Source organism: Takifugu rubripes, chromosome 3, assembly GCF_901000725.2.
Source record: "Takifugu rubripes chromosome 3, fTakRub1.2, whole genome shotgun sequence".
NCBI lineage: Eukaryota > Metazoa > Chordata > Actinopteri > Tetraodontiformes > Tetraodontidae > Takifugu > Takifugu rubripes.
In genome coordinates this window covers 6,073,509-6,085,858 of record NC_042287.1, presented here as the reverse complement: position 1 = coordinate 6,085,858, position 12,350 = coordinate 6,073,509, and the positions used below count along the sequence as shown (strand labels likewise).

Below are 12,350 nucleotides of genomic sequence, written 5' to 3'. Positions count from 1 at the left end.
TGTGCTCACTGTCATTTTGTAATGTTTCTTGTGTCTGGCTGAGCTTCAGGAATGTAAAAGAAGGTCCATTCAGTTCAACTGCCCAGAATTTCTAAAGTACATCCCTATGAAATTCTTATTTGGATCCAAGTTACAAATATCTAATATTGCCTCTTTTTAGAATTAACTTGATGTTCATTTACAATCCTCTGAGTCCTCAGGGATAAACAGTTGTCATTATGATAACAAGCGTAACTTTTTTGTGAAACTTTTATTTACCCAGGGCAGAGTTCTATCTTTTTATTGTATACATTATTAAATACAGAATAATGATTAAAAATAATGTTAATAACATAACACGTAAACTGGAGGGGTTCTTTCTAGTAAGAAAGCAAACCTTGCTTTAACGCAGTTTAGATTGAATTAATATAAAATATTTTGATAATGTTGAACCTGGACATTTCATCCCTAAATGAACCCAAAGAACAACAAGAGAGTGATAAGGAGACAAACATTTCATAAAACCCTCCCCCAACCAGGCTCCTCTAGGTCTGGCAGCAGCTCAACCCGTGGTCAGGGCTCAGCAGGGGGACCAGCGGGATCAGGACGACAGAGTGTTACAGGTCCTCAGTCAGAGATGGGTCCTGGGCAGAAGACCCAGCTCCAACAACAAGCCCAGATATCAGCGGCAAGGCCAGGGCAGCCCGGAGCCCCTGCAGGAACGGGGTCCCAGCAACAACTCTCAACCCAGGGACAAGGCATGGGCATGGGGCCAAACCAAGCTAAACCTGGTCAAATGGGTCCAACAGGTGGACCCATGGGGCAGACAAGGCAGACGGGTCCTCAAGGAAATACACCACCCACAATGGTGAGCACTAATTCATTAAAAAAAAAAAGACATAATTTAAAAAATCAAAATGGAACTTTGGTATTTCTATTTTTGTCTCTGCTGCCTGAAAAACAAGCTTGTCAATCACCTCTTAATTCAGATAGTTTCTTTATATTCTGCTCAGTTTCAGGTGGCAGAATATGTGAAATGCTTTGATTAATTCACACTCGGATGATAGCTGAATGGAGCCGATTACCTGCTTCTGCACATGCAACAACATCTCCCGGAATATTTTAAACAGCGCATTCGTTATCTAATCATAATCCATTTAACTCTATTGAAAATCACAGTCCTAAAAGTCCTACTTTATTGTTTAAGATGGGATCCAGTCACCCATCTTCTAACCGCTTTTCCTCTTAACGGAGTCGGGGGCTGGAGCCTGTCCCAGCTGCCTTTGAGCTTCGAGGTAGTTCCTGGGCAAGTCATCTCAGGGCCAGGATACATGCCCCCCAGCCAGTTCGCCTGTCCCCCTAATGCCTGTCTTTGGACCACGGGAGGGCAGAACCCACATGGACGCATGGGAGAACATGGAAACTCCACTCACAAAAGCCCCCAGACCCCAGCAAGATTCTTGCTGTGGTCCCAGCTGCACCACCGGTGCTGTCCAAAATCCCATTATATTTGTTCAACATGTTTTTTAAAATGCGCAAACAAATTAAATCATTATTGACTAATCTAACCATTGTTGACTCTGAGGTGTTTGGCCCAAATAGGACAGTACCTGTATTACCTATGGTCTATCCCAGACAGTGCCACGTAGTGTCTTCAGCTGTAATTGCATTTTTATGTTATTGCTTTTGATGTATAACACGCATTTTTCCTGGCATCTCTGCAGCGGAAACACTGAGAGGAAGCAAAAATGTGCCTCGTCACTATTGTTTAATCTGCATTATTTTACACTCGCATGAGGTCCGGTTTGTTATTACTGGCAATGAGGAAGTCGCTGAAAATAACAAAAAGCACGTGGAAGACAATGAATCATGTGCGAGGGAAACAGCCGCTCGTCAGCCAAGCGTCTGTCACTGTGCGCGTATTTATGAAGTCCTTTCGGAGAGAAATGACGAGGCGAGGACAGAAAATGAGAGCAATCACGCCGGGGTGGGCCATATTTACTACGCTTGGAGCACAGACGTTGGAGTGATGGATGTCACAAATGCTCTGGCGTTCATATTGTCTGGAACTATTAGATAAGCAGCTGATTCAGTTCGCTCCTCAAAATATTGAGGGTGTGGTGGGAGCAACCACAGAGCAATGCAAACAGACTCACAATGACTGTGCAGGAGCGAGACGGTCGGCGAGGGCCTGTGAGGTTTAGGGGTCTGCAGATTTACAGTTTTTTCCCCCGCCCTTGTGTTTCCATACAATTCGACACAAAGATTGTCAATCATTTTGCTTCATTGTCCAACAGTTAAGATGTAATTCAGAAACAACAGAACCAATCACAGGGACTTTGCAAGCGGGACGATTTACAGCATTTACCCTGACCCTTGGAACCACTGTGTTTGTCTTACATCTCTTTTAAGGAAAAGGAACAGTAGCACTGGCGATCAATAAGGTCAAAGCAGTGCAGGAAATGATTGTGAGATTTCTTGTGCGGAGGAGAGACTGTGGGGGTTGTGTCAAAGAAATGAAAGAGATAACAACAGAGCCCAATTCACCACTTTCTGAAGAACAAAAGACAGCAGAAAAGAAATACACGACATGGAACTACAGGGCGTCCGAACACCACTCAGTCTTCCAACAATTGTCTCAACTAACCAGGGCACAGCACAAAGCTCCCCCAAACAAGTTCACCAAGAGGAAGCTTTTAATAGCATCTCCTCAATCCTGGTTGGCCAGTTGGAGTTGAGTCGAAGCGACGGCTTGGGTTTGTAGGGTGTTGCATGGGTGGAAGGCAGGAATCCTTAGGCTGCTTCCAATTTTCCAATCTTCTCCTACAATGAGGCAGGGAAGCACCAAAAGCCGGGCAATCACCTCTGACCTGACCCTGTTTCCCTCAAATATCCTGACTGCCTTAAATGTAAGGTCTGTTTTTACATGCAGGACCACTTTTCAAGACATATCACAGTTCGCACATTGAAATGATTGACCATCTGAGATCTTTGTCTTTGTGTTTAAAGATTAAATGCTGGGACAGTTAGAATTCTGCTGTAAATTTTATATTAAAGCCATCTCGAAGATTCACCACTTATAAATATTTACTCTGAGGAGATGTTTCCCAAAAGCGTGTTCCCTTTATGGTGATCAAGCTGCCCTTGGTGGCAGGAGTTCCTCATTATCGATCTTTTCCCTGTAATCATCTCTCCTTCCTCACCATATTACAACCACCTCTCCCCCTTCCCCCCATTCAGGTGATTAAATTAAGATAAAAACAGAATTCCTCTCATTCCGGTGGAGGGAAAAAAATTGTATCTGCTTCCCTCTCACTGTTTTATCTCTCTATAGGCCAAGATTGACACACCTCCAGCAACAGCCATCGGAGCGAAAGCGGCGCCTGTGATGGCCTCAAAAGTGGGACAGCCCCCGCTCACAGGCATAGGTACAGTATAATCTTTACACACAGACCTGCTGCTGCCCTCTATGGCTGCATTTCATAACCCACATGTGCTGGCTCTTCTAATCTGATGGTAATCTGCAGATTATGCCACAGTAAGGAGGCTCGGTTCAAGTCAGCACAGCAACTTGAAGCTGTCAGCCGCTGCGCAGAGTTTCATCGTAATGTTGAATTAATGAAACTATTTTTAAGAGCTGCTTAAGCTCAAGTAGGTTCTTAGGAAGATGAGGCATGGGCTGTTTGTTTGTCTGCCTTTTTCTCTTCTCATTCTTCCTGTGTTCTCTACCTTTTGCTCTTTACGCTCCTGTCCAGGCTCCAAGGCGGCTCCCAGACCTGGAGGTATTGGTAGCGCAGCAGCGGGTCAGCCTGGCATGGAGGGAGACGGCATGTTCTCCAAGATCCTGCCAGGAGGAGCAGCTGAGCAGGCCGGCAAACTGGGAGAGGGTAGGTCCAAATGCAATATCCTGGGGGGGAAAAACATACTCATTCAGCTGCAAACAAATCTTTTTTTTCCCCCCTTCCAGCTATCTCTGGGTTTGGCAAGAAGTTCACCTCTTTCTTCTGAGGTGCTGAAATCACGGTGCGTCTTTGTGTGTCAGGGATGACGTTGGCTAATATGAAGTTGACCTGCGCTTCCTCTTCATTGTGTAGCTCAGGCACAATAGCCTGTTAGCGCGCGCACACACACACACACACACACACACACACACACACACACACACTCCACTACCATCATTGTCATGGAGTTGGAGCTGATTAATTGACACACCAGTGTCATCACTGTGGGCCCATGAGCAAGCCTCCCGTTTGAAATCTATGGTGGGTTGGAACTCAAGTGGAAGCACGAGGTCAACACCTTCGCATGTAAAAAAAAAAGAAAAAGATTTTAGATCTGGTGTAAACGGCGATGTGAGCCCTGATGGTCCAACTGCAGAAACTGAGCAAACCTGTCTGTGACTTTGCAGAATTATGTAAATGACAAATGAGGCTTTGTACCAGAAAACCCCGCGACGTTCACCCTACTTCTGTTTTACTATGAGCGAGAGGGAGAAGAGACAGAGAGGAGTGTAGAGAGGAGAGCTGAGCATACTGGTGAGTATTCACACGGGGATCTGGTCACGCTATGGGATGAACCAGTCTTCCTCTTCTTTAACACAAAAAGCAGGGAGGGACACTTGATTACACTTTGTACCAAATTGTATTTTAATGATTGTTGAAGCCCCCCTCTGAGACATTCACCCATTTCTGGATAGAAAATGAAAGTGGCGTAAATACAGTTAATGTGTTAATGTGTTCGGTGGATGACAGGTGGTCTATTCCTCCTGATGAAAACTTGTGTCTGTGTGTGTGCGTGCGTGCGTGTGCGTGCGTGTGTGTGAAACGCTCTTCCTCCCTCCGCAGCCAATAAGGACTGGAATCCAGTGGACACTTCATGCCTCAGAGCGCACACTGACAGAGAGAACACACACCGTCCTCTCTGCCAGCCGAGACAGTAAGTCAGAGTGGGACTCTGTCACCGTAAAGCCACGGTTTTGTTCAGCCAGCTGCTCCATCTGGCACGCTGAAATCATCTAAAATTCAATTTAAGTAAAAGCAATCACGTAAATGTTGAGCGACCCCATTGTAGGTATAATGAACCTTCTCTTTGCCACCTCACCCAGGATCTAAAGAACAATCATTTAACTGGTTTTAATGATCTAATTAATGGGGGGGAAGGGTTTTTGTTTGTCATAACAGAGAGCTACAATTGGCTAATGCTTCAGTCTTTGGTCGTCACTCATTCACACATCTGAGCTCGAAAAATGCATTTTCATAATCTAAAAATATTTGTGTGTATTTTGGGGCACATTGATCTTTAAAACAGCATCACAGTCGCCTGACGTGTATTTGAAACAAGACCTAACTATAAAGCAATAAGACACACAAGGAAGAAAACATAAAGACAGTCTTAAAACCTGTCAAAATATCTACAGAATCTAGATAAATATCACATCCTGCAACTCATCTCTGTGACTTACAGTATGCACTAAGGTATAAAATAGATCATACATATATTAATAAGGCTTAATATTAAAACAATGCTAGTATTTGTCTTTTCACTGATCACTTGCTGGTAGCTGCTGCACTCCTGTTTCAGCTCATATCAGAGTTGATAAAAACTTTCCCTAACTTACAACAGCTTTTGTTGGGCATCATGTGAAAACACCAAGAGAATCAACTAGTATTATGGTTTAGCAGTAGTCCGATGCCTCGGTGCGACGCCCCCTGCTGCTGCAGCAGCTGCTGATGCTGTTTGTGCTCCATGTCTCCCTGTGAACTGCCTGTTTTAGCTCGGGTGACTCTGCTTCCAGGTGCGTGTTAGTCAGGCACCCAGGATGATGCAGGACATCTGGATCACTGCCATCCCGCTTCATACATAGACCTGGAAACCTTGTCGCTACTTTTTTCGGAACAAGGGTTCAACTTGGATCACAAAAAGTGTCAAAGCATGAATAACATGGGTCAGGAAAGATTCAAATAAATGTATTATATTTGCAGAAAGTGGATTAGATGACATTGGGCAGCCATAAAGTGTTGGCATATTAATTGAAACACACTGAAATATAATTTAGAAAATCATAAATGCTCTTTAGAGAATCCTGTTTTTTCTAGTTTCGCTTGCCTTGAATTCTCCCTTATGTAACAGTGAGGGTATAGTTTATCAAGGCAACATTAGGCACACAATATCAAGATATCAAGAACAAACACAACTCTTGTTTCAGATGATGTTATTTTATCATTTTAGACGTCTCTGCTGGTTGGCAGAGCTCTGGCTGACAAAAACCTTTCCTTATTTACGAGACCCTACGCGCCACCTAGTGGCCAACGGCGGTCCTGCACCATTGTTTTTGCTTCTTTCCTGGCTGATCAAGTCAATTACATGGAACACACACATTTTCTCCAAGATGTCCACTTGTGTTGGCAGGAAAGTCACTATTGCTTCCACTGCCAACATTTCCTAAACTGCAAAGAGTAAACAATGGCAGATGTTAATGGGCCCACTGATACACACTGATAGCTTTTATGTGCATCAACAGCGCAGGGTTTTAACTGCCTCTTGTTTTATTCGCAGATCACTCCCGGCTCACATCCGTCTTAAGGACGCTCCTAGAGCAGGTGTCTCCAGCCAAAGAACGAACGCACCAAACTACTGCCCATGAAATAATTGACAGATCACATCTGCATCCAGCTCTTAAGAGTGAAACTGGTGGCAAAAGGCCGCACCGGCATCAGAGGTCGTGACCCACCAACTCCCCAGTGGGTGTGGTATTAATAATGAAGGATGAATCACTCAGAAAAGCGTTGTGCTCTTCCACACCGCCGATGCCATCGTTTCTATAAAAGGCGCAAGAGCATCCTGTATCCAAGCAACGGTGGCGTGCGATGGACCCCTGGTTTCACAGTCCTTCACTCAAAATGAAAGTAACGGCAAATTTAGCCCCTCTCCTCTTTTCTCTAACTCGCCTTGAAGCAAAACCACGAAGGAGGGGAAAACTGGCGTCAGCGAGCGACGGCGGGGTTTTCTGGTACCAAAGACCTCAGCAGTCAGGAGGAAATCTAACGGAAATGTCACTGAATGAATGAAACAAAGACATCGGGGCTGACACACGGAGGAACCGCGTCGGCACGCGGGTCTTTTTTTCCGAGTTTTTGTTTTCTTCCTGTTTTTATCAACATTCCACTTGGAACAGTTTAAAAAAAAAAATCCTCTCCCTCACTTCTCAGCATTTGTTGAATGCCGATTCTTTCTTATCCCCGTCTGACGATCCTCGCCTGGTCCTGTCCTTCAAGAAGTGTCGTGGATTTAAAAAGAAAAAACAAACATATGTAGGAATTTGGAATGCATGGAACTTTATATCCAAGACCTTTCACTGTTCACATTATCAGAGGCCATAGAGACGCTGGGAGTCACGTGACGAAGAAGAGAGGTTTTCTTCTCGGAGCAACACCAGGCCATGGAGAGGAGTTCTTTTTGTTTGTTTATGGTTTGAGTTTTTGTTAATTTTTGTATTTATTTTTTTTCCTCGGTGTGTGTTCGCCGGCTTTCAGCCATTATGAAGCCGTGAAGACAACACTTGCCAGCAGTGATTGTGCCGTTCCTAAAGCTGCCGCACAACACTTGGCTCTCGCTCATTCCTCACATGGATTCTTTCTTTCTCAGCTCAGTTTCACTGTTACATGCCTGGTTTTTCTGTTGCAGATGACCAATATCGCCTTAATCACTCCTGAACATTTACTTTTAAACAAAAGGGGATATATTTTAATACATCCAGTGAACATATATTTTGGCCACTGCCTTTTTTAATGTAGTGATATCAGTTAGAACACTGGCCACAGTGAGATTGATTTTATATTTTTTTTAATTTAACTCATTGTTTAAATGGTTTTTTTTCTTTAATGTGTTTTGCAGGGATTCTGTTCATTTGCCCCCCTATCGGTTAGTATTTAATATCATTACTTGTTACTTATCTGAACTTTTAAAAGCAATAGAGTAAGAGTTGGGACAGTGAAGGGCACAACCCTGTGCGCTTGAAAGATGGTGGAAGAGGAACGTGCTGCCTCCGTCTGTCTATTTTACCATCGACGACTCAGACTTTTCACCACAGACACGCTCTGACACTGTACTACTGCCGAGTTTGGAACCGCCCGGATCTCCTCTCACCACGACGGAGACGTTGCTTCTTCCACGATGCTCTACTCTAATTGGTCGGTTGGAGTCTGATCTGAAAGCACTGCAGGGCAGCAGAGAGGCACTGGAAGGCCGATCTGTCACAGCAGAACTGGACGTGACCTGCGGGGGCCAATGAAACGCCCTGCTGAGCTCCAGCGTGTGTCAGCACGTGCGTCTCCGTGTCAGTCACATGTGCCCCACGTACCTGAAAGCACACTCGGGAATAAAATGGTGTCAAACAGAGACAAAAGGGGTTGAAACCAGCGCTCAAGTGAGCGCGGAACCAAAAATAACACTCGGTCGCGTCACAAAGTCACTCGCCTTTTTTTAAGCGTTTCGTTTTCTATCGTGGTGGCATTCAGACCCCCTCTCCCCCAAAAAAGTCTCTCTTTCGGACTGTCAGTTGTCATGGAAACTTCTCAGGTCAGTGTTCTCCCTGCTGTTGCTCCTGCAGTGCGTTGCAGGATCTGAGGTTCGCTACTCAAAACAGAACTCTCAGGCCAAACGTCGCGAGGCCTTCGAGTAAATCCAACGAACCGACAACCTTCTGCTGTATATCGTCTGTGTGAACGCTTGCTGGGAACCTTCGCATGCCGCCCGGCGTAGAAAACCTCAAAGGTCACCCCTATATTGTTCTGTTCCTATTGTTGGTATGTGTGTGTGTGTGAGGGTCCGTATGTGTTACGTAAAGACAAAAAATATATCATCAAACGTGGGAAAAGAAAACAAGAGCGACATAAGTTGAACCACAATTACAGTGGCTAGAAGAGGCGTCCGCTCATCTCCAGTCCTTCTATGCAATGAATCACATTAAATAAAATTTTAAAAAAAACAAGAAGGGAAAAATGGAGGGAAGCAACCCAGTCGCGGTTTAATGCACGGCAAATATCGGCTCCACATTTGCGTCATCCATAGAGAAGTGTAGGTGATTCTGTGAATTAGCTTGGGTATGAAATAGGTAGGTGAGGAGAGAAAGTGGACATGTTGAGGGATGGGCTGGCATGTTCGGGTCTCCTCTTTCTTGCTACAGGGTGAAGATGTGTTCATGACGGCTAAAATTTGGCGTAAAAGTCGCAAAAGATGCTGTGAAATAAAAGTGAAAAGACAGCCCTCACCCCCCCCACCCCCCCGATTTATTTCAACTGCCGAACTGTGCAGCTAGCAGAAACTCTCCCAGCTTTCATGAACACATCTTGTCGGCCTTGTTCTTTTATAGGGTTGTTTCCAGATTTTTCTTTTCTTTTTGTTGTAAACTCTGGTTTTGAAAGTGAAGTCAAAAGGGTTTAACCGACTAATCGCCAAAACTGATTACAAAAGAGCACTAGAGCAGAAAACGAGTGCGATATCTATTTAGCATAGACTGAAATATGTAAATAAAATAGTTTAAATAGATAATAAGCTTCAAATCTACTGAGGGCTGAAGAAAGATACCCCCTCTTATTTATTTATTATCTATTTTATTGTCTGATTGTCACATTCCAATGAGTTCGATGTACAAATATCTTGTTGCCACAGAGATATTTCAATAATATTTATTTAAAACTCAACTGAAATGCAAGTAAAACATAATCAGTTTCTCAGTTAAATACATGATGGGGTGTAAAATTGTATCATGACAGCACACTGTGACACAGAGACATTATTTACAGTCATTCCAGTGGTACAAGAGGTTCAGTCTATTTATTTTTTTGTGAAATGTTATGAGATAAGATGATTTATTTATGTCAGAATTTATTTTTTATCTTACTGAGGGGGAAAAAAGGGGAGACTGGGACTGAAGCCAGAAAGATTTAGGTTTGATATGAAGAGATTATCTTTATGCAGATACACTCAAAGTGTTGAAAGCCACATTAATCAGGTTGTAGGAAGTCATTTTTCATAAAGATTAGAAGCAGCTTAGTTAAAATCCAAGCAACAGACTGGAAGTTCTGTACATCCAGAGATAATAAGTGCATGCTTTTTCCAGAAGAAATTAATATTCAGAGACACCTCTTGATCACGTTTGCCTCAGGAAAGAGCCCAAGAGAGGGAGTGTCGCAGTCGGGATGTAAAAAACAAACAATAACGGGCAGGTTTATGACAGAGGGATCAATTGGACTTTACAATATGGATGAAAAGGGAGGCGAGTTAAATGTTTTTGCTCCTTGATGAATCCACTGAAGGTGACTTAAATATGCACAGCAGCAAGGGCTTTATAATTATAATGGTCAGTGAAGAAAGCCATCCTGGTACCAGTCTGCAGCCAGATGTGGTCTCCGTTCTGTCCTCTGTCTGAATCCCGGCAAATGGAAACCCAAGAGCAACTTCCCAGCATGTGAAGCACAAAATGTGATGGGGGGAGGGGGAGAGATTCGGAACATAAGCAATTAGTGGTAAGGCCTCGCTAATCCGGACCACAATCGCCGCCCAATCCAGTCGCACACGTGAGTGGGGAAAAAAGACTTTTCTAAATACAAGGAGCTAAAAATGAACACGCATTCCGATGCGTTTTTCTCAGATTAATGTAGCCATGAGAGGTCGTTTCCACTGATGCATGCTCAGAAGTCTCAGCAATAAGGCTGTATTTACGCAGGTTTATGTCGCAGTGCTGCGTCCGACTTGGGTTTTTTCTTTCTTCTTTGTGCGGCATTTAAAAGGAGTTGAATTCAGCTGTACGCTGAAGGGGGAACTACCGTAAAAGGCAGCGGACCACGTTGTGCAGGAGCTGCCCCCACCGTTGTCAGGGACCAGAGAGAGACTTTAAAACGAACCCAGAGATGATGACCAGGTAAAGCCATGAAGGGAAAAAATCCATCTTCCTCTAAAAAAGGAGAGAAAAACACACGCGCACACATCAGGGATCATCGTCGTTCACGCACGATGAGTCAAATTTCAAGTGCATGACCCAAACACCTCCCCTTCTGCCGCCGCCACCGCCCCGGTGACCTTTTGACCCTACCCTAAACCTTTCACCGCCTCCGGTCCCCATACCCCACGGCCGCCGTCTTCATTCCGATGTAAATACCAGAGGAGGGATCGGGCCGGGGGGGGTCGCTCCGGACCGTGACGTGTAAATGCCATTCAGAACACACTCTGTACGACATGTAAATCTGAAACACGCAGGCGCACCACACGACGTCCACAGGTACACATGCAGGCATGTGAGAGGCCCTTGCACACGAGGCGTGCATGCAAGCCCCGAAGCTCCCTGCTCACATTGTGTGCGCTTTGTGTGTGAAAACCGCCAAAACCTGCACCTCAAACGGATGATTTGAATAATTAATGAGCAAAAAAAACCAAAAAAAACACACAAAAAACACACAAAAAAAATTCATTGTGTATGTATGTGGCTGGCTCGTGTGGACTGTTTAAGACTCATAAAAAAGAATTGTATTTGGATATGAAAAAAAGAATAATTTAAAAACATATTGGTCTGTGTAGAGTTTCTATACATGTTGTGTTTGTAAAAAAAAACAAGATGACAGGAAGAACAAAAAAGGGGAGGGAAAGAAATTTTGGCTGTCATGGAATTCTGGAGGAGAGGGGCGCAAAGAGGGAGCACTCGGGTGACGGAGGAGTGGGAAAAAGAGACAAGAAATGATGAAATATCCCATCGGAGGAAGTAAAGAGGTTGGAAATGAAATCAAATTCAGGACAATAAGGAGGGTCAAGAGCCTGGAGATGACTGCAGAGTGTTCCATTCACTGTAAGTGCAATGAGCTAAACTTCCTGTTTTCCCCATTGTAAAACCTTGTGTATGTTTCCGTGTATTCCTCCTGTAAATGGGTGTAGTAGACCTGGTGCATCATGCCATGTAATGTGATGAATGATAAATTATGACCTTACAATACATCTCAATCAGGAAAAATGAATAAAAGATAAACACGTTGAAAAATAAACAGCCTTTTTTGGTTTGGAATGATTAAAGCGTGTGAAAGTGGTGAAGTTTGATGTGGGTTTTTATTTAGCAGAACGCTCGGGGCGTCATTAGACCGTCGGTGGAGGCGAGGCCATCGCAAGGGGAGAGGAATCCAATTCAAATATTCACTCGCACACGAGGTCAGAGTAGAACATTGGAGGCACGGATCATGTTAGATATTTGGGAGGTGAAGCCAGAGAGGACAGACTGAGAGGACAGCGAAAAGAAGGATGGCAAGTTGGAAAGGAGAGCAGGGATGTAGGTAGGGAGGACGTGAGGACGTGTGGCGTGAGAGTAGGAGACGGTTGATTCGCCGAGG

General features: G+C 44.3%; 1 protein-coding gene across 1 annotated transcript in view; it reads left to right on the top strand.

The window, feature by feature from the left end:
- bsna (bassoon presynaptic cytomatrix protein a) overlaps nucleotides 1-12,052 on the top strand; it is an 82,313-nt gene extending 70,261 nt beyond the window's left edge. The window contains exons 11-17 of the mRNA XM_029833906.1: nucleotides 519-847; nucleotides 3,314-3,407; nucleotides 3,735-3,866; nucleotides 3,947-4,002; nucleotides 4,388-4,514; nucleotides 4,824-4,914; nucleotides 6,535-12,052. Of these exons, the coding sequence (XP_029689766.1) occupies nucleotides 519-847; nucleotides 3,314-3,407; nucleotides 3,735-3,866; nucleotides 3,947-3,987 (596 nt within the window). The 3' untranslated portion in view covers nucleotides 3,988-4,002; nucleotides 4,388-4,514; nucleotides 4,824-4,914; nucleotides 6,535-12,052. The remainder of the gene's footprint in view (nucleotides 1-518; nucleotides 848-3,313; nucleotides 3,408-3,734; nucleotides 3,867-3,946; nucleotides 4,003-4,387; nucleotides 4,515-4,823; nucleotides 4,915-6,534) is intronic.
- The last annotated feature ends 298 nt before the right edge of the window (nucleotides 12,053-12,350 follow it).